The 21104-nt window shown below is 33.9% G+C and overlaps 1 protein-coding gene and 1 long non-coding RNA gene across 2 annotated transcripts in view; both read right to left on the bottom strand.

Annotated features, from left to right (window-relative positions):
• The window catches only part of MAN2A1 (mannosidase alpha class 2A member 1), a 107119-nt gene that overhangs the window by 27011 nt on the left and 59004 nt on the right, over positions 1 to 21104 (bottom strand). Inside the window, exons 13-15 of the mRNA XM_079331052.1 lie at positions 6031 to 6196; positions 3987 to 4217; positions 3782 to 3904 (exon numbers count right to left, since the gene is read on the bottom strand). Of these exons, the coding sequence (XP_079187178.1) occupies positions 3782 to 3904; positions 3987 to 4217; positions 6031 to 6196 (520 nt within the window). The remainder of the gene's footprint in view (positions 1 to 3781; positions 3905 to 3986; positions 4218 to 6030; positions 6197 to 21104) is intronic.
• LOC306814714 lies at positions 11980 to 19395 on the bottom strand. Its single transcript, XR_013777227.1, has 3 exons — positions 19250 to 19395; positions 15547 to 15596; positions 11980 to 12001 (listed from the first exon to the last, which is right to left on the bottom strand). It is a non-coding gene; the product is annotated as an uncharacterized lncRNA (long non-coding RNA).

Genomic DNA, 21104 nt, shown 5'->3' with positions numbered 1-21104 from the left:
GGGTCTGTGAAATGGTCCTGGTACTGGATCTAAAATACAAAGGTACCTTTGATGTGAAAGTCTAAGAAAATGTGGAAAGAGCAAACAATGACAAATAGTTGCAAAACTCATTTGGCAAAGTCCTTTTCTCAATTCAGCGCTAAGACTGCTTTGTAAAAAAACATGGACTACAGGAGCTTCCAGCACCAAGCAATATGTGATGACTCACACCTTGAATTGGAATAAAAAATATTTTGGTTTCACATCCAGTGGTTAATCTGAAGACTCCACTTTCTAAAGAGTTAAAATAAATAGCTGCTGTAATATCTGCTCCCCTCAGCTCCAGTGGAATGGATTCCATTGTACAAGATCCAGCAGTCTGGCAAGGCAGCTTTTGTTGAGCCTGGAAATCAGTATTTTTTAGAAACAAGACAACAGATCTATGGGTCAAAGGGTTTGGAAATCATCTTTCTGTACTCCTATTCGAGAGAAATAAAGACAACCTTCCTTTAGAAAGATAGAGAGCAGAAGGCCTTGGGAGAAACTAGCTAGGAATTTTAAGGGAGAATATTTGGAACAAAATAATACCTTGTGAATACCTGGGGTATATTACAGTGCTTAACATCAAAACAAGTGCCAAAAGGTGGAAATAACTGAAGATATACCTTCACCAAATATTTACTGACTTGTATCAAAAATGGCACGGCATATTGCAGCCTGAAGGCATGAAGCATGGGCAATAAGCTTTTCCCCTTGTAGACAAGTAAGGCACTCCTAACCATTTTTGTGTGGACAGGAAATTTCTGGTAGTGCAGCACACTGTTGGTCTGGGTGCCAAAAAACCTGTGCCCAGGGAAAAGTTTTCAACCACAGATTAAATGCTCCAGAAAGTGTTGAATTAAAAAAAAAAAAAAAAAAAAAAAAAAAAAAAAAAAAAAAAAAAAAAAAAAAAAAAAAAAATCTCAAGAGAAAGCCTACAGGAAAAGGTGTTTCTCTATAGCAGATTGCCCCTTATTTGGCAGGGGTTGGGATTAGACTGAGCTAATATCATGTATTTTAGTTCTAGCACTAGAGATCCTGCAAGAGAAAAAAAAAATCTGTTTTCTTATATATTCTGCTAGTACATAAGTACCTATGGGAACTAGTACCTAGAATCACAGAACCAGCTGCCTGAGGGAGAATCAAAGTTTCCTCATCTGAGTGTACCAAAACTCATCACTTTGATACTGAAAAAATTACTTGTAAAACGAAAAAATCAACTGTTCACATTGATCCCACAAACGTTTAGCATCTGGTGCTTTGGAAAAAACTGCTTTGCTCTATTCCCTATTGATACCAAGCAGGGCTAGTAAGCAGCCATCACATTTTGACTTGTCTTCAATACACGGAAGAAATGCAGACATTTAAATTGTTTCAAAGTTTATTGAATACTGTGGGGTTTTTTCCACAGATCTACAAAAAACCAAGTTGGACATTCACAAAATCATAGGAGATAAAAAACATGTTTTGCCTTCATGCACAGGACCTTTTGTTTACATTTATTGTGAGGCCCAAGGAAATATCTTCTTTCCGAATGAGTTACACTGCACTGAAATTTAAAATAATTAAGATGCTGCCTTTTTCCCTGGTGCCTTGCTTTTTGTTTTGATTTTGTAGAAAAAACAAAGGCATGGTATGAAGACTGTCCTATCTCCCTAGAACTGCAGGATGGAGTCCCCACTCTGTGCCTCTGTTCTGGACTTGGCACAGTTGTAATTTAACACAAAGGCTAGACAAATGATTAAACCAAGGAAAAGTAATTTCTGACTATTGAAGAACTGAAAATACAGTAAAAAAACATTTATCAGATGAAAAATTAAACCACTAACAAGGGAAAAGAAAACACATAACTCTACTCATACTAAAGGAAAATAACCCAACATAAAAACAAATAATTCTTTACAAATTTTGCTCTAATAAATAGGGTAAAGAAGATAAGAGAAGAACAACAAAACACCTAGCACAAAATCAGGAACACTGCCTGCCATCTATCCTATTGCAAATTCACACAAGGACTTAAAGAGTTATTCAATACACATCACACTAAGAACCCTGAACAGATGGCATTTCTTTTAAGACAGAAAGCATTAGCTGAAACTGGTTTAGAAACTACTGTAGAATTCCACTATTATTTCCAGTGTTTAATTAGTGTTATTTAATTAGTGTTATTAAAAAGCAAGCCAAATGAGCCTTATGGTGAAGTGTAATATTAAGAAGCAGAATTTGCAGAAGTATAGCACTTTCATTTTTATTGCATAAATGTTACAAACGTTGAACAGCACCCTTTTAACATTAACTTAAAATGTATTTTAAATTCATTTTTCTTTTCTAATTGTGCTTGCAGACATGTCACAGACTTCTTCTATTTAAACTATACTATAAACTATTTTGCTACCTCAATTTGCCCAGATTATTTTCATAAAGCAAATTACTTAAATGTACAGTTAAAATTACGTAACTGGTAGATATAGTAATTATTTTTATAAGCAAAAGGTGAATTAGAATATAAAATTGAATTAATGAAAGTGTGACCAGGCAGCTAGTGAAAAGCAAAAATTAAAAACTGTAAGTGATATTGTTCAAGTATTCACTTGATCACAATATCACACATAAAACCACAATGAATAAAATGAAGAAATATGAAATGACACATAAAATGAAGGATAAGGGAACTCTGATGAAAATCTCTGAAGCAAACAATTACGGAACTCAATTTACTAAATACTTCAAAACTGTCAACTCACGGACCTGGAAAGGTGTGCTTCTAGGAAAGACTGCTAAAAGAAAAGGAAACTGTTCTGTCCCTTCCAGACTGATTTACACACATAAAAGGGGGAAACAGAAAAAAAAAAATAAGAAAAATAAAAGAAAAAGAAAGAAAGCCAAACACCTTTCCCACCCGCCAAATAGTAGAATGATTACTCTTGCATGTTTCCCAAAAAGTTCAGCATAGAACTCACAGTTTGCCTTATGCATGCAACTTGAGTTTTCACAAGAGAAACTCAGAAGAAATATGCTGCCAACTAGCTAGCTTCATAAATGTTCATTATTTTATCTTTAGCCTTCTGAAATATCACCGTTCCAGTTCCAAAAGGGAAGTAGCAGACTCTGTATGGTAATTAAGTCACTATAAGAATGCTGCCATTTCTGAATTTCCAATTTGAAAACTAATAGGAGTAAGCTGTGGGTCTCAAATAATTACAGAGCTAAAAATACAGATAACACTAGAGAACTAAATCAGAACAGTTCCTTGCTACTCTGTATTTATATTCACCAATTGGGACTCAGTATCTTAATTACTGTACTAAACTAAATATGCTAATATCAGCTTAAAAAGCTCTGAACCAGAAGCAACTCATTCACAATTAAAAAACCCAAAAAACTAAAAATCAGAAAAGTGAAAATGTTGAAATGAATCAGCATGTCATACACATTTTCACCATAGAAACGAAAAATGAGCTTACTTTATTGATAATGAATGGTCACATCTCACTGGATTTCTTTCAAGAATGGCATCTTAAGTTTTTTGGGGAAGCAAAAATATTCTCAAGGTTTCCACACTGTCAAGTTTCTATTGTGTTTTGACACTGATGTAGGGTTAGGAAGCATGAACTTCAGCCAATAGTTCCAATAGCCCATGTGATTATGTCCAGCCATACAGCTTTTATTTCAGTTTTGGGGACAACTAGCTCTTCCAATCTGTATTTGCCAAACACTTTAAGTTACTTCAAGATTAGAATCTCTTTGCAAACGGAAGGTTTACCTTGGCATCTCCATCTGGTAAGAAGAGATATGCTCCACTTTTATCTCGGTTACTGGTAGTTCCATACCAAGCAAACTCCACCTTCATTTGATGATTTTTACCAACTTCTTTCGTATTTATTTTCTAAAAGAACAGAGATTCATCTTAGGTTTCCATAAAGCATCACAAAAAGGAAAACAGTGCATTGAAATAAAATATAACATACCTCCAGTAATCCAGACATTCCTGAAAACCACAGTTTCATGTATGCATTTTCTAAGATTATATTATCCACAGAATGTTGCATCTCTTTTATCTTGAAAATTCTATCTGTGGTCTCCTGTCTGCTATTCCTAACATATATGTTATAGTCAGCTAAAGCGACTTCTGAACTGTCATCCTCCAAAAGCTGGTAAACTCCAATCCCAAGAGGTGGTAGATGGGCCACAAAAGAGATCTATAGGGAGCAAATAAATAGCCATTACTGAAAAAAAAACTTATTATAATGAATTTATGCTCAGAATAACTCCTTTTGCTTGAATAATTTAGGATGGCTGAGTTTTCCCATAATCCATAAATAAATATGAAGAATTAAGAAACAAAAACCATCTCTATTACTAATTTGCTAAGCATCAATATTACCACTATATTAATGCAATAATAATTTTAAATTTTGTTAAGAATGCTGTCATATGCAGTTCTGAGTATATTTGCTGTTTATCGAAGATGCATGTGTACTGGATCAAGTGCACTTTGACTCTACTTATCCCTTCATTTTGAAATTTAAATTTAAAAATGCATGAATTAAAATAACTAAATATAAACAAATGTCTCATTTTCAGTCTCTTATTTTCCTAGGAGCTATAATCTGCACAGAAAAGTAGTATACAAGGTACATCTCCAAAGCAATTTGTTTAGAATTTGAAATGTCCAGACAAGTAATTTCATTTCCTCTTCCACAGGCAATAAAAATCCTAATTATTATGCTGGTATTGGCTGGGATAAACTTAAATGTCTTCATGGTGTCACTTTTGGTGCTTGGTTTCAGTATTAACCACACTGATTAACAGCCATGGCTGAGCAGGGCTTAAGCAGCATCAGGGGCCTTTCTGCTGCTCCACCAGGGAGGGGGCTGGGGGTGCACCAGGAGCTGGGAGGAGACACAGCCAGGACAGCTGACCCCAATAGACTAAAGAGACCAAATATCCAGACTATGTGACGTGACATTCATCAATAAAAAGCTATGAGAAGAAAAAAGGAAGGGGGAATATTTGGAGTGATGATCTCCCCAAGTCACTCTTCCATGTGATGGAGCCCTGCTGTGCTGGGTATGGCTGAGCACCTGCCCAAACCTGGGACACAGTGAATGAATTCTTTGTTTTGCTTTGTTGGTGTACACAGCTTCACCTTTACCCATTAGCTTTCTCACCATTACCCATCCAACTTTTTCCTCCACCTCACTGAGACAGTGAGTGAGCAGGTGTGTGAGGTGGAGCTGCTTAGCAGGGTTTATCCACAATAATTATCCCTTTGGAACACAACTGAGAGTTATTGAATAAGCTTCACAGAAATATTAAGTTCCCATGTCAAAAGGAATCAAAACATAAGTCTGAAAGAAATACAGTATTACTATTCCAGTAATACACCATTAGTGTATCATTAAGAATTTAATGAAATACACTTCAGGTGTGCACCATGATCATTGAGGATAATTTTCTGTAATGGTTTACAACTCCAAAATCCTCAGAAGTTTTGCTTCAAATGAAAAGGAGGAGGTGGGCTTGAAGATATCTGCCCAGCTTGACTACTTGGAAGGGAAGAGGACATCTGAATGTAAATGCTTAAGCCATTGCACGTAGACCTTCCAGCTGGAGTGCTTGGGAACACACAGACTTGTCTGGCTGTGTGTGCAGATTGGCACTTGAGGGAAGAAGCAGCTCGAATGAGGAAGAGAGGGGGCAAAAGACACACAGCCAGCATTTTCCAGGCATGCAGCTGAAACTGATCCTTTAAATGCAGCAAATTGTATCACAAAAGTCTAACGGCTTTAAGCTTAAGAAACATTAATTCTAAACATATATATGTTGACTTTTTAGGGGGTTTTAGTTGTTTTGTTTAGATTTTTTTTTTAATGTAAAATGACTGAATTAATAGTATTGTCTACAGAGGATAGAATTGCCAATAAATGTACACTGTACATTTTCTTCAACTATGAAGCTACAGTATCTGTCAAAAAACATATTTTAATGTTTTTACTTAAAGTAGAATACCTGATAAGCTTCATGTGATACTGTAGTTGCTCCATCCCAAACAGCACTTATCTGGACAGTAACAGGTTTTCCCAAAGGAGACAGTAATTTAACTCTGGGTGAATTCACATTGACTGAAACCACTGAAAATCGCTCTTGCTCCACAGGATTAAATATCAAAAGGTATCTGGAAAAAGCATATTTAAAATTATCTTTTAGCAACCAAGCTTGGTCTTTCAGGTTTAATTTTACTGCACATAAATTTCACAGAGGTTTAAAACAACATTAGAACAACAGGTACATACCACAACAAATAAATATACAAAACATAACCAAGAAACAATGGATATTTAACATCAATTATTAACAGACCTTCTTTTCTTAATGAAGTTATTTCTCCAAGAAATTTTGAGGATTCCTTATATAAAAGATATCTCTTTCCCATCATAACTGCTAAAAAATCGCTATTAACAGTTGCAAGCACAATCACGATACTTATGGGCATTTTAAATGCATTTTTAGATTGAGCTATCATATTCTCACCCACAATTGCTTTTTTTAACACAACTTAGAAAAAATGAGTGAAGAAAACTGGCTCTACATATATACATTCACTAAAGGAACTAGTTTCTCTCTCTTATAAGGGAAAGTACAAAATTATTGAAATGACAATTTAGCATCATTCACTATGGCAACTGTTTGCATATCTTCTTAATAGGCACATATGGAATAACTATTTTTTTCAATAGTGTTATGCTTTTTCTTCCATTTGGACACAGATTATGGTATTAACCAAAAGAATAAGGCCTGAGCTGAACAGACTGACTTTATTACCCCTTATTTTATTTTATTTTGTTACAGGTTCATGCATTGTACAGTATAGAAAAACAGAACTACGAGAATATTTGCAGCTCATGAAACTGTAAGCTATTATACTTCATGACTTTCCACTGACAAGCTCAAAGAATGCACTATTTACAACTGTTCCCTGGAGTTCTCTGTTCATGTCACCCTTTAAAAGAAGTCTTTTACAATAAAAACTGCTGTTGCCAAAACTTCTGATATCTTCTTAACTATATACAGCAGAACCAAAACTCTATCATCAACCTCCTTACTCCCCACTCTAAAGCAGTTTACTTCTTCACGGGATCTGATCTTTCATCAACTTGCATGATATCCATTTTTTACTTATCAAATCACTCTTTCTGCATTTCTTCTAAGTATATTCTTTATTAGCTTTTCATATCAAGAAACTTTGGATCACTTCCCATATATATCAAGTGAGCTTCTCATAAAAAATATTTGCCTTTTAACTCCCTAAATTCCTGTGCTGAAGTATTGTTTAAATCATGACTTCTAAGCATACCAATGATTTCCAATGGGTATTTGTGATCACAACCAAAAATGCTTTTGGATGCTCTCTTTTGCCCTGTTTCATGATGGAGACTCCTAGATTACTAGACAATAGAATAGTTAACCATATTCTAGGTCAGCCTGCAGAGTCTTTAAGAACTTGTGCAAGAATTTCTGGCAACCTCCCTCAGACTTTGGTAAGGCATTTTACTTCTGTTCATCTGAAGCTGTCTTTTTTCAGAGTAAGATTTTAATTTAAATGTTTTGGTTAATCTTAATAGATTATTTTGTTGGCTTATTTTGTTTATTAGTGGAATCAAAACCTAGCTAAACCAGCTCCGTTCTAGTCTTGACCCACTACAAATTAGGAACAGAAAAGAAGCAATATCAATTTTTTTTAAGAACTCCTCATGTATTGTGACAAAAAAAGAGTTTAAAAAACAGAACACTGTTAGAAACAATACAGATTAAAAGATGACTGGACACTAAAGCTCAAAATAAATCCTCATTCTCATCCATCAACAGAATACCACACTTTTTTTCTTTACTCTCCTTATACAATTGAATTCCTTAATTCTTATGCCTCCAAGTAAAAACAGACCTTATGCATATTATAATTTTTCAGTAATGCTACACATCCTCATTAAATTTAAATTATCTGCCAAGCAATGAACATATTAGTGCAGAAAATACTTCCAGGAACATCGTTCACCTTCCCATAGGTACATATATATATTTCACAGCTTTAATTAGTTGCATGAAAAATTTACCAATAAAAAAAGACCTTAGGAAGTGTAGCATTATTATTATATTTCATCAGACTGCTTTACTTTTATTTGTATTCTTCTTAAACAAATCTATTGTTGTATCTATATATATATATATATATATTTTACCATCTCGAATCAATGTATTTTAAGTTCATTATGTTTGGATAGAGTAATAAGATAGTCATGACTATAAGCAGGCAGTGACACAGCAGATTTCCAGCACTTGACATGTAGGAATTTTGACTAGATACTAATATTTCGTTCTGACATATTGTTTCTGGAGGACTGTACTAGTTATGCAAAGTAAGACATCATTCATGTGCATATACAAAAGCCACTGAAAAATGTAATTAAATCACATTACTTCTGAAGTACCATTCAACTCCTACCTTTGATAATATCCCACCATAAATATTTTATTGATTTTATTTGAGAAAGAAGAGCTACATCTCACTTAAGCTGTATCAAAAATGTTACACAAAAAGCTGAGTACAATTGCTTAATGCACTGTGGCTGCATTACACAGTGGAGCAACTTGATAATATTTAAAGGTTTTATACTCCTTATTTTAGGACCAAAAAAATTAATATTACTCTATTTCAGAAGAAGCAAGCAAATATTTTCTTTTCATTATTCAAGTCACTGGTCTTTAGCAACAACATCAAAAAATTATTAGAGTTTACATCTTTCATTTAGTCAAAGAGTGAAGAGTTTTAACAGTTATTGGTAAAATTCATATGAAAAATTTCATCTGAAATACTTTACCTTAGACATACCATTATGGCCAAGAGTCAGTTGTAATTCATTTCATTTAGTCCAGAAAACTAAGAATCCTAAAACTATGTTAAAATAAACTGCATTGATAAAAGAACTAATGATTGATGACTAAACCACCCACATGAAGACAATGTATTTCACTTCTGCACTGGAAGCAGAGGTTACTTGCTCCCAGCCCATCAAAAATGAGATGATTTGCAGATTTGAATTCTTAATCCTAAATTGGATGCATCACAAATATTTTCAATTTAAGAAAAGCAAATCCTGACACCTTTTCAGACACTTTTGGAAAGATATATCTTAAATTCTTTTACCCCATACTTTTTTGGGTCTCTGAAACTCTAAACAGGTATCTTTTAGTCACACAAGCATGACCACTTTCCCTAGATAATATATCATTAATAACATTAATAAACCCTATTAAATGTATACATACAAGCATCAAATAATATTTTGACCAGTCTTTCGTGTAGTACAAGATTTAACTTGTTGTGGAGCATTTTCAGTAAGAGCTGGAACATGACTCTCCCACGCCCTCTTGCTTCTTATTTCAAATAATTTCATTATTAAATTAGAAAAACATGTAAACTGCTGTAGCTTTATTTACAGACAAAAATATTAATAAAGATGATTTAGATCTTTAATCTCTGCTTCCTAAAAGAATATTGTTTCTTAAACAGAAGAGCTTCAGTATTTCAAAAGATCACTGTTTTCTATTTCTCTAATGTGCATAAACATATGGACATATATATTGCTACACATATTTACTGATAACACCTGCATAACACCTGCAACACAATTAACATAATTAACACTTCATTTTGAAGTTAATTCATCTTTCCTTCACAAGGGATGCATTCAACTAACATGAGAAACCACAACTTGCTAGTAAATGTCAGACCATCATCAGTGATAAAGGCTTATCCAAAATCCACCTCTTCAATGCACTTGTGTTCATATTTCAAGACAATAGTGTTCATTGTCCAGGAGTGTAACTTTATTCAAATACATTTGAGAACCACTTCCTTGAGGAACTCCAGGTCACATTGACCAATTTTAGTAAAATTTCTCCAGTAAGCTTTCTGAGATGGATTGAAGCATTTCCCATTATAAATGGTTTCAGAGTAATTTCTCTGACCCACAAGCACAATTTCAATGCAAAGTTACATGCACAAGACTGATTAGTTTCTTTCACTTCTCTCCTATAAAGGCAAAGGTGAAAACCACCTAAGTGGTAGAAAAAAAATGCAACAAGTACACCCAAAACTGAGGTGTAGAGGAAAGATAGAAGCTATGAAGTCAAATTACATACTAATCAGTGGTTTTCCACTGAAGAACAAGGGAGAACAAACACATGCATGTGAGTTCTGAAAACATCAAGAGATGAGCAATGAAAAAAGACTAAAATGCTTTATGTGTTAGGGAAAAGGAATTTAAGTAACTACATATGTTAAAAGTTACCAGAAAGGCTGGTGGGTTAGAAACCACAATTCAGCTAGAAGTGTATTCTGAGTTGACTGTTGATGGACTTTGACAGATCAGGACTTTTAAAATTGTGAACAAAACTGAAATTCTCTGAAAAAAATCATCTAACTGAGTAATAGAATCAAAACTCTTTCACATTTTTAAATTGCAAGAAAAAATTGCTTTGAAAGATGGGAGAAGAGTCAGTAGGTAGCAATCTTTGATTAATGAATACTGATTTATATGAGATAGAAACAAACTAGGGTTAATATTTAAACTGCATAAAGCACCACTTGCCATGGTAGCTTCCAAAAATACCATTAAAAAATCAAAACTAACAAGATTTCTGAAGTATTCCTGAATTCCAACAAAAACCCTCACCAAAAGTCCAAGAAAACTAGATCCTAAGAAACTGCCATGAATTGCCATTAAACAGGTGCATGTCTTTGGGGATGGTGGTGCATGAAAGGAAAATAATCAAGACCATCTAATTAAACCAGGTAATCATCTGTTCATTGTGCAAATACGTACAACCTCCCCTGAAGAAAAGATTTCTGTGATTTTTGCATTGAAGCCCACGAAAACATCTAGGTACTTATTTTCCCCTTTTTTTTCTTTTTTCTTTTTTTTTTTTTTTTAATTGAAATAAAACCATAAGTAACTCGAACAAAAAAATTTACTCCCCTATTATTTGAAAAGCTCTTTCCTTTCTGTAGAGGGACATGGGGGAAAACATAGAATGAGACCTAACCATAACAACTCCCTTTTCTTAAGAAAGAAAACTCTGCTGGAATACTTACTTAAATTGGTAGGTAAAAAAAAAACCAAAAACCAGAAAACGTTACTTAGCTCTTTTCAAAACTCTAAGGGTCCCTTTTGTAAGGGTCAAGGCCTCCTCAGTCTGGAATAACATGACATTTTAAGGACAGGTCCCATAATCTATTATGTATGCATTTCTGTTATGAATAGCTAAAGATGACCTATAAAATATAACTACAGAGCCCACAAAATAATTGTTCTGAAAATAAATGTCATATACACAGTCTCCAGGATATTATCTGTTCATAGTTCTCTGGTTATACAGAAATTAGACATTCTCCAATATCTCAATCTGTGTTCTGTTCTTAATATTCCTTTAGGAAGAAAATTCATCAAAAGCCAACTGTGCAGGCTCATGATTGTGACACTCTCCTTGGCAGCAGATTAATGTTTCTTTCCTAGAGCTATTCTATCAGTCACTAAATGGAGCTTCAGAAGCTGTGTGTTTCACAGCATTTCAAGACGCTTTTCAGTTCCATTCAAAATTCATTTTGTAAGAAATTTAGGCAACACAGAAAGTTTTATTCAAACCCTCATACATTAAAATATTGTGACCAATGCCCTCCACTTTCTGAAGGTATTTGAGTCTGATTCATGCTCATTTCAGAGAAAATTTGACTCTGTATTTTAAACTATCCTTATTTCCTCCTCTGTGAAATGAATATTTATTTCTCAAATGTAAAATATTTTCATAATTTCACACAAATTATATTATATGCTATTGTATACACTGAACTCTATGTCTCTGTGTACCTCAAACTATTATCAGTGACACCTGACCCACAACCTTCTTTCAACAGTGGCAAACTCTACTAAGAAAATAAAAAAAGAGGGAACAGAAAGTGTCAAAATCAATTTGTCAATTAATTTTTCCATAAGCCCCTGAAGAATTACTTAATGTATTTTGGAACAGATATGTATGGATACTTGTTCAATAAAACAAAAATAATTATTCATAATAATATGGATAGTTCATATTTCAAAAGGGAGCAAAAAGGAACAATACCCACTAGATGCATCAGAAGTTTTTGTGTTTAGTTTTGGGCTTTTTTCCAAGAAGGGAAAATACAGTTCCAGTGTTAAATTACACCAACTAATTTACAGAAATCTGATGTTAGGGATGTAGGCTGTTTCTTTCAGAAACAGAATTTCTGGAGGATGAGGAGACGGAGGGTTGTAGAGAGGCAAAGGGAAGGCAGGATTTTCCAGTATGAGGAAATTTCTTGACACTTTGCATTCCTACAGAGAATTGTAATTTAAAAATCACCAAAAAAGACCTCCACAACCCCCTCAGACATCACTCTGCAAACATTTAATGCAAAAAACAGTTAAGATACCCAGCACTCAATCTTTCATCAAGTGACAGGAAAGCACTCCAGCTTTCACAGCAGATTTGCAAAGTAACAAAATAATATTTGTCAGAGGAAGAAACCTTTTCATCCTGAACAGAATATTCAGTTTTCCTGTACAGCAAACAGAACATAAATTGCTGTGCTTGTGCTCAACAGCTCTAAGCAGAGATGTTCTCTCCTTAGAGCAACTGGTTCTTACACAAACATCAGGCAGCATTTAAGATCACACTTTTTCATTCCACCTGGTCATACTGAAGTCTAAGCACAAAACAAACTGTTCTATAACCTTAGGTCCTGTTAGGTACTACAAAACAGCCCATTTCACTATGACTCCAGGAGTCAACTGAAGAGAGAAAGGAAAATCCAGATATTAACAAACTCCCTCACCCTGTGAACAAGGAGGAACTGCAGATTGACCTCTTAAACAAAAAGAGAAATCTGTAGGGCAAACTTTGAAAAACACTGCAATCAATATTCTTGAAAAAGTCCAAATCTGATTATATTGATCTGAAGCTCAAGCACCAGTTTTTCTAATAGAAAATTAAATTTTTAATTATTTTAAACAACACTTTTTCCAATTATGTCTTCCTATTTCCCACTGCATGTATAAAGACTGTTTGCAACATACCTGTAGGCATTTATAGATATATCTTCCTTATTATCAGCCTTTTCAAACTAAACAGAAGATGCTCTTTCAACATCTCTTTGGTTGCCTTCTTTGACTTAGTGCTCTTGTTTTCCTATTAACTCTTTCCAACACCTCACCCCAAATTTTTGATGCAGCCTTCATCACTCTTGAGTATACCACACTATTTCATCTCCATTTTTACAAAGAACATTTCCACTTAAATCATCCAAGAGCAAAACTGCCTTTGACACTGTACAAGTAACTCTCTCAATTTTATCTTCTGCTTCACTTAGTCTCCTTCTGCTTCACTAATGTCCATTTTGTCAGACTACATGTTATTTTTCCATGCTATGTGCAATACTTCCACTTGCTTGCTTCTTGGACTATGAAATAATGTCTCCAGTTTACCAAGATAGCTTTAAATACTAATCCTATATATGCCAGTATGACAACAACTTTTATAATCTATTTACATTCTACCCTGTTAGCATGACAGATAGAAAATAACTTGTGACTTTAGTATCTTACCCAAAGAATTCCTTACCTGTTTTTTTGCCTCACTTTGCACAAAAGAATTCCACCCCTCTCAGATTGATAACAAAGGACAGAATTTGAATTATATGTGATATCCAGCATTTACCAAAGAACATTTATCAATGAATACTTAGAAAATGGCTAGGCAATCTGCAAATCTATCTATTAACTGACTGAAAGTAGAACAAAGTTAAACTCAAAGCAACATATGAAACTACAGTGAAATTGTGTTTAAACTGCATCAACACACTTAATTATATTAAAATAGTTTTAATTGTTGCTTAAGATCAAACATACCTCCTCTGAGATGCAGTAGATACTGAAACCATTCGCATTCATAACTGTACAATCTTAGGCAGTTAATTAAATTAAGAATTATTTTGTTTATGATTAGGATCTATGCTCAAAGATATAGTGTCAGATGTAAACAGAAAATCTAGGGCAGTAGGAATATAGGTAGCTTATTAAAAATAAAGTTAAACAAACAGTTTTATATTAAGTCAGAGAAAAGAGGATTCCAGTACCTTCCCCCAAGGGCCTTCTAATTGACTAGATAAAATCTAAGGAGATTCATCAGTTTACCTAACAATATAAAATAAATAATGTTAATATGTTCCTCTATACCACATCCAGATAAGCTTCTTATAAATTCATCAATACTGTCACAGATGTAAACAAAAAAAAAAAATTACATTAAAGCAGCAAATTACAATCCAATTAAACTGCTCATTCTGGAGTAGAATATTAATCTTGAATATCCATAATAAAATATTATATATTAAGAAATAGTAGGATTTTCCCTCTTCTAAAATAAGACATCTTTTGCAGTTTATGAATAATATCCTGCATAAGAGTTAGTAGGATGGTAATCTTAACCTCAAATTACCAGCACACAGCATAAATTTGTGTTGCTTTCATATGGTGTAAAAGGTCAAAACAGAATCTATTTTCCAGGGATCTGCTTTTCATTATATTATCAAACTGGTGACATCAAGAAATAAAGAGATACTATCAATAAATAAGAAAATTCACAAGAATCTACTTCAGTAGAGTTGCAACTAATGCAATATAATGCCATAATTATAACAGAATTTGAAAAGAAATGTGTAGTTTAGAAATAGAACTATGCTAGAATTACATATTAGTTCTAAGAGTAGTAATGTCTGACAGTTTTGGTTAACATACAAATAAATGAAACCAGTGATTCTGTACTTATAAAAAAAGTTCCATAATGTTAGCTTGACATTTCAGAATCACTGCAGGATTATCCTTCCCAGTGCAACCCCAAATCTGAATCTCAGACTCACTAAAAGAGATGAGAGAACTCGCACCCATGCATTCTTATGGATTCTCTCCTTTACAACTCTACAGAGAAATCTTTATAATATCCATTGCTCATGCAAAAGCAGCAGAATTAGGCAGACAACAGGCACATAATCCATCCCTCCACTCTCACAGCAAACAGGACCTTTTTATGGCTTTCTCAAGAACAAACCATGGAACACCCTCAAAAAAACAGTATTCACAAAAAACACAGACAATGGCACAGCAAGAACTATATATTCTGAGAACACAAGAAAAGTCAACATCAACCTAAGACATGACTTTTAAATGTTATGTACCTACTACATATGCCAGATACACATAATTCCTTTGATTTAGATGGATTTTAGTGGCACACATATCCTAATCTGCAGCACATAACTACTCTCCAATTAAGGATAAAAGGATTAAGTCCAAAGGCACTATTTTAAATTTTTCTTTTACCACAAAGTTGTGAGATGTTCTGAGGTCCAAGATGGGCTTGAAGCCCCCTGACTTTTTCAGGATCAGGAAGTACCTTCACTAAAATCCTTTCCTTGTTCCTCTTGTAGTGCAGGCTTTATAAATCTGCATTTAGAAGGGAAAAAAAATCTGGTTCAGAAGAGCAGAAACACTTTTAAGTATTCCATATCACTTCAGTCTGTGCCTTGAGAGCCTTGGACTAAGTACAGTATCGCCTCAAGGTAACTCCAGTAAAAAGGCTGAAGGGGCCAGTGCCTGGAAAAAAAATAAGTAATAGACAAATGTACTAATACACTTAAAACATGTATATTCTATGTCCAAAACTGCTTCAACAACTACAGGCATACAGTGCAGATCTTTCAGCTGTTCAATCATTCACTACCATAATCCTTCATAATGAATACTTTCTGTGTTTTGAAAACAAATTCAGGGTTTTTCATTCCCCTAGAGTATGTTTAGTTCACCTATTCCTTCTGCATTTCACAATACTTCCTCTACAGTGTTTTCAGAGGAATCCAGAAATTCATTGCAAGACCTAATTGTCATATTTTATTTTAATGTTGTAATTTTTTATACCAACTTCAACCATATATTATATAATATATATATTATATATTTTATATCAACCAGCTTCACTGACTGATTGTACTGGGACTGCAAACTCCAACAAAAGATGCTGATATTAGGTGCATTGTAATGAAAGGACTAAATTTGTGCAATTTAGAAAAATGGCAAAGAGTCTATGGATCCTACTTAAATTATGAACTTATTTAGTGGTTTAATTTTGCAATGGCAATTTCAAAGACAGACAGTAAACAAAAAAAATTAGAACTGACCATCATTGGTTCATTCATGGTAAGACAGACCAAAATCTGAAAAAAAGTTTGATGTATATGATTTTTTATACATCAAAAAATTAATCTTTAAAAGTGTACAATTTAATAACTTTTAAAATAAATTTAATTCAGAAGCATAGCATTCAAAAACGAAATTTCAAAAAAAAAATTTGTTCCAAAAAAGGTTTAAAGTATAATTGATTGCAATTCAAAGCTGCTTTTTCTTTCTTTATAATAAAAATTTATTGCATCTGAAAAAATAAACCACCATTCAATTTTAAAGCCCTTAAACAAAACCAGGCATTCAGCTCTTAGTTTACTAGTTGTTTTATTTTTAGATTTCATAGATAAACTTTTAAAGAGATGACAACTACCAGTGCCTGGAGTCAGTTCTGAGACAACCCTGTATGTAGTATACTTTTTTAATGTTTTTTTAACACAAAAAGTAGAAAACTCTCACAGAAAATATGGAAACCTCTGAAAAACTGTTATGACCTTACACAAAGAGTGAGAATAAAGAGATCAAAGTGCTGTGAAACTCTTCCATATCCCTCACTTCCTATCCCATTAGACATTGTCAGTGGAGAGTTTGCTGGTTTGGTCATAAAGACAGTTGCACTGCTATGTTCCACCTAAAAACCGGAATGAATGTATCATGTTTTTTGTTAATTTTGAAGGAACACCACTTTTATCAGAATGACTTTTACTGAAATACTTATTTCAAGTTCTCATTTCATGACGTTTAAATCTGAGTTATCCTGAGTCAGCCAAGCATTTCATTGTCTCTGCAACAGCTCTTCCATCATGAAAAGCAAGGAGAATGCTTTTTAAATATCCAATCATTTTAGTCAAAATGACCCTGAGTTTACTACAAACAGAACACGTTCCTGGCAGTTACAGGTCACCTGAAATCTAGTATGTTGATCAGCCAGCTGAGCACTGAGATTAACACATTATAGCAATTTTCAAAAAGCCACTGGGCTGCATTTCACCTAAGCAGCCAGGATATTGGAAACTAAAGTGCAGGCTCTTCATACATCACCTCTAAAGTGTTTTCTAATTTTTCACCTACTTGCACTACTGTGTGCTTAATAGAAGGGTTTAATTAAGAATTGTTTCTTAATAGAAGCAGTGATATTAAGGCTTCACTGGATGACTATTCATCCTGTCCCCCTCCCCAAAAGATACTAATACAGAGGTTTCACTTAAATAAAAGCACAAGTTTGTGCATATTGCAATCTCTATTTCATCCAATTATTGGTTTGGTTAGCATTTGTTTGCTCGCTTTTTCAAGATCTCTTTTCTTCTCTGGGGAACAGGTGTGCATATTAACAATGCATGAATTGCCACAGATATTTATGAACATGTCTTTAAATAGGTTACAGTATTCTTTCTTGTTTTCTTTAAACTTGGGTATTTTTCTTCACTGAGAATTCAAAATACTTTTGTTCCAACTGTCCTTTTTTCATCCCAGCTGTTTTGGAGTCTAACTAGGAATATATATGCCTCTGAGATCAGGCAAGCATAAAAGGCATTTAGGATGTTTATTAAAAAAATGTCAAATGCTGTTGGAGGGTTCTCTCCATGTAACTACATTGGACTGAATTAGATTAATTATATCAAAATGGGCAACATAGGTCTAAAGGGGGCAGGGGGAGAGGAAAATAAAAAACACCACCAAAGCAAAAGTTGCCAAATAAAGACAATTACCCTGATCCAGTCACTTTTTAAGCTCACAAAGACACAGTTATGGCATGTTACTAACAAAGTTTCCTTCTCAGACAAATTATTCTTGCCATAGTCATCCAATCAAATACTGTCACATACACAGTGCTCTGTCAAGAATTTTTTACTTTTGTTAATTATTCTCTATCACACATTAAAGTTAGCAATACATCTTTAATTTCTACATTATAGCGCTGCGTTGAAATAGCAGTGAATGCCTTGCCAAATTAATTTTTGAGAAGATTATCAACCTGAAAAATTATAGAGGCAAATTGGGATTTTCTTTCTCAAAAAATATCACACATTTTGGACCTAATGGGATAAACACAACTTATCCCAAAACTTTATTAAATACAATTTTATGCTGAAACCTGCTCATGGGTAACAAGGTAAGGATAATATCCCAGATTATTTTCTATCCTCTATTTGAAAAAATGAAACTTTCTTTTATAAGGTGGATATCACTAAAGTGCTTTGACAGATCTTTGAAGAAATAATTAGAGTATCTTCCTATAATTAACCCTCTAGGCAACCTAAATATTTCAGTGGAAATAATGTCTTCTAAGCCATAAAACTGGCCTGATAAGAATGTTACCATATCATATTGTTCCTTTAAGATGAGCTGACAAAAGTTATTTGTGGTTAAATTATAAGAATAGTTGGTTTAGCAGTAAAAATAATCATAAATTGATGATTTGAAAAAATTTTTCAGTGCCATAGTATCTTCAGTTCAGATAGAATAGAGTGCAGTGGAACTCAGTATTGAAATTGCCCAGCTAGGTAAGGTGAAGGTTCAGGAGTTAAAACAAAAAGTGTGAAGAAGAGACAAAATCTCATTGCCATTGTTGGGCTTTTTCACTAAGGTTCACCATACCGTGAGGCAAACAAGACCACTACAAGATCCAGACTGGTGCAGACAGTTAATCTAGTCATTTAGTCACACATCATGGTCCCCTGCAACACAGTCTCCAAAAAACAGTGCAGATAGAGAGAGTTGGAAAGCACTTCCCCTCAGCCAGTGTGCCCTGCATCTGCTGCTGACAGCCCAAACTGGACAGCACGAGGTACAAACACACCACCCACCCACCACGTCCCGTGAGTGCCAGTCTTCTGCCATTCAGGAAGTATGATATCCAGCACACTGTTCCTGAAAGCCTATTATTACATTAAAAAGCTGGGCAATCACAGAGTATGAACCTGTGTGCAATTTATCAGCACACTCCTCAGGTGTCTGTTTTCTCCAAGTAGCTTTTTCTCCAAGTTACGCAGTAATTTCAAACTTCAGAATAGGACTGAAGCAGTTCCATATCTAGCCAGATATTATCTTGTGAAAGCTCCATTTTTCAGCTGAAAGAAATATTTTTTTAAAAAGCATGCAACTTCATTTATAAATTAAAAGGGATTTATTTTAATTTAAACACTCCATAATTTCAGTATTCAAAGACCTGCTTATAAGACCACCTACTCATCCTGAGGTGGTGGAGTCAAAGTTCAGATCTAAAACACCTAGCACACCTATTTCATCAAAATTAACACATTACTTCAAAATAAATTATGGATTCATAAAGACATCACAATAGCACTACAGAGAAGAGATGCCCAGGTGGGGGCAGAAACAATACCAGATAGATTACAGGTGGTACCTACTTAGAAGCATTTTGAAAGATAATTCTCAATGACACAACAATAAGGAGATACTTCATACTAGAACATTAACAACTGAAAGATAGATCTCCTCCTGCTTTCTTTTTTCCATGTAATAGAGTTGTCATAGCTCTCCTGTACAGTCAGATCAGTTTTCACTACCAACTACAACTTTCACGAGCAGTGAAGGGAACATTTAACTAAAAAACATCCAAAAGAAAGGATGGATGAAAGAGGGAAAAAGCACACTACTAACTATATTCCTGTAGAAAGTTGGTTATATTTGCAATCAGTAAAATAAGGAAAAAATAGTATTGAGATTTGAAAAGCCATTATGAGTTTCCCATCAGCAATGTCCCTCTAAACTCACAGGTGACATGAACCACACTAACATAAGAAAAACTAAGCTAGAATACAGACATTTTTCAAAATTCTCACATGCAGAATTCAGAAATGCAAAAGTACAAAAAGCTAAATACCCAATCAAAGAAAAGTAACACCTTGCCAGTTATATTGATTTAATTTCTATGCCATATAATGACATATTAGAACACACTAGTGGAAAGAAACCTAGAGATTCAATCATACAGAGGTGAATAATAAAGACTATTAAGAAGAGAAGACAAGCAAATAACAAAGTTTTGGTGAAAATCAGTTTGGTTTAAAATCTGCTGATGCCTCAAAATTTTGGAATGGAAAAAACCAGCTTCTTTTGTTATGAGCTTTTAAGTTCAAAATTTAAGCATATTCTTAATAATAGATTTATTGAGTTAAACTTCTACTGAAAATTACATTTCTCATTATATGCTACAAGAAAACTGATGCAATCATAATAAGATGCAATCATAATAAGATGCAATCATAATAATCACATACTAGATTTAAGCAATAGTGAAGTCAGCTTACATACATACCACTTTTCCCAAAGGTAATAAAGTTAGTGGAGATTCAGACTACAACCAGAGATAAAGTTAGAAGCCTATAGAGACTAAGCTACTTTTTATAAGCAAAAAGAGTTTAACAATCAGATCTTCAAATGAATATTTTAACAACAAAGAAAACATGAAACAGTGTACATTAACGCATTACGTTCAAAGTGTTTCCAAAAAAAGGTGTAAAAAATCCCCAGGGTTTACTCAGTAATAACAATATTCTCTTATAATCTTTCTTTGCCTTTTCTGTCTCATTTTTCCCCTCTTCATTTTTTCCCCCATATTTCTGATTGCAGTCTCTGGAACATATATCATACATGATATGACTGTATGGTATCTTCACAATACCAGACAATATTAAGTTAGCAATTTTCTTCTACTACTACCTGCTTAGTAAGTTAAGACCAGTTTAGAGAATAGCAGCAGTAGTCTGCTAGAATAATATTAATGTTATGTATATCTATTTAATATGCAAG

Source organism: Erithacus rubecula (genome assembly GCF_903797595.1).
Source record: "Erithacus rubecula genome assembly, contig: SUPER_Z_unloc_2, whole genome shotgun sequence".
Classification (NCBI taxonomy): domain Eukaryota; kingdom Metazoa; phylum Chordata; class Aves; order Passeriformes; family Muscicapidae; genus Erithacus; species Erithacus rubecula.
This window is presented reverse-complemented; position numbering and strand designations above follow the sequence as displayed.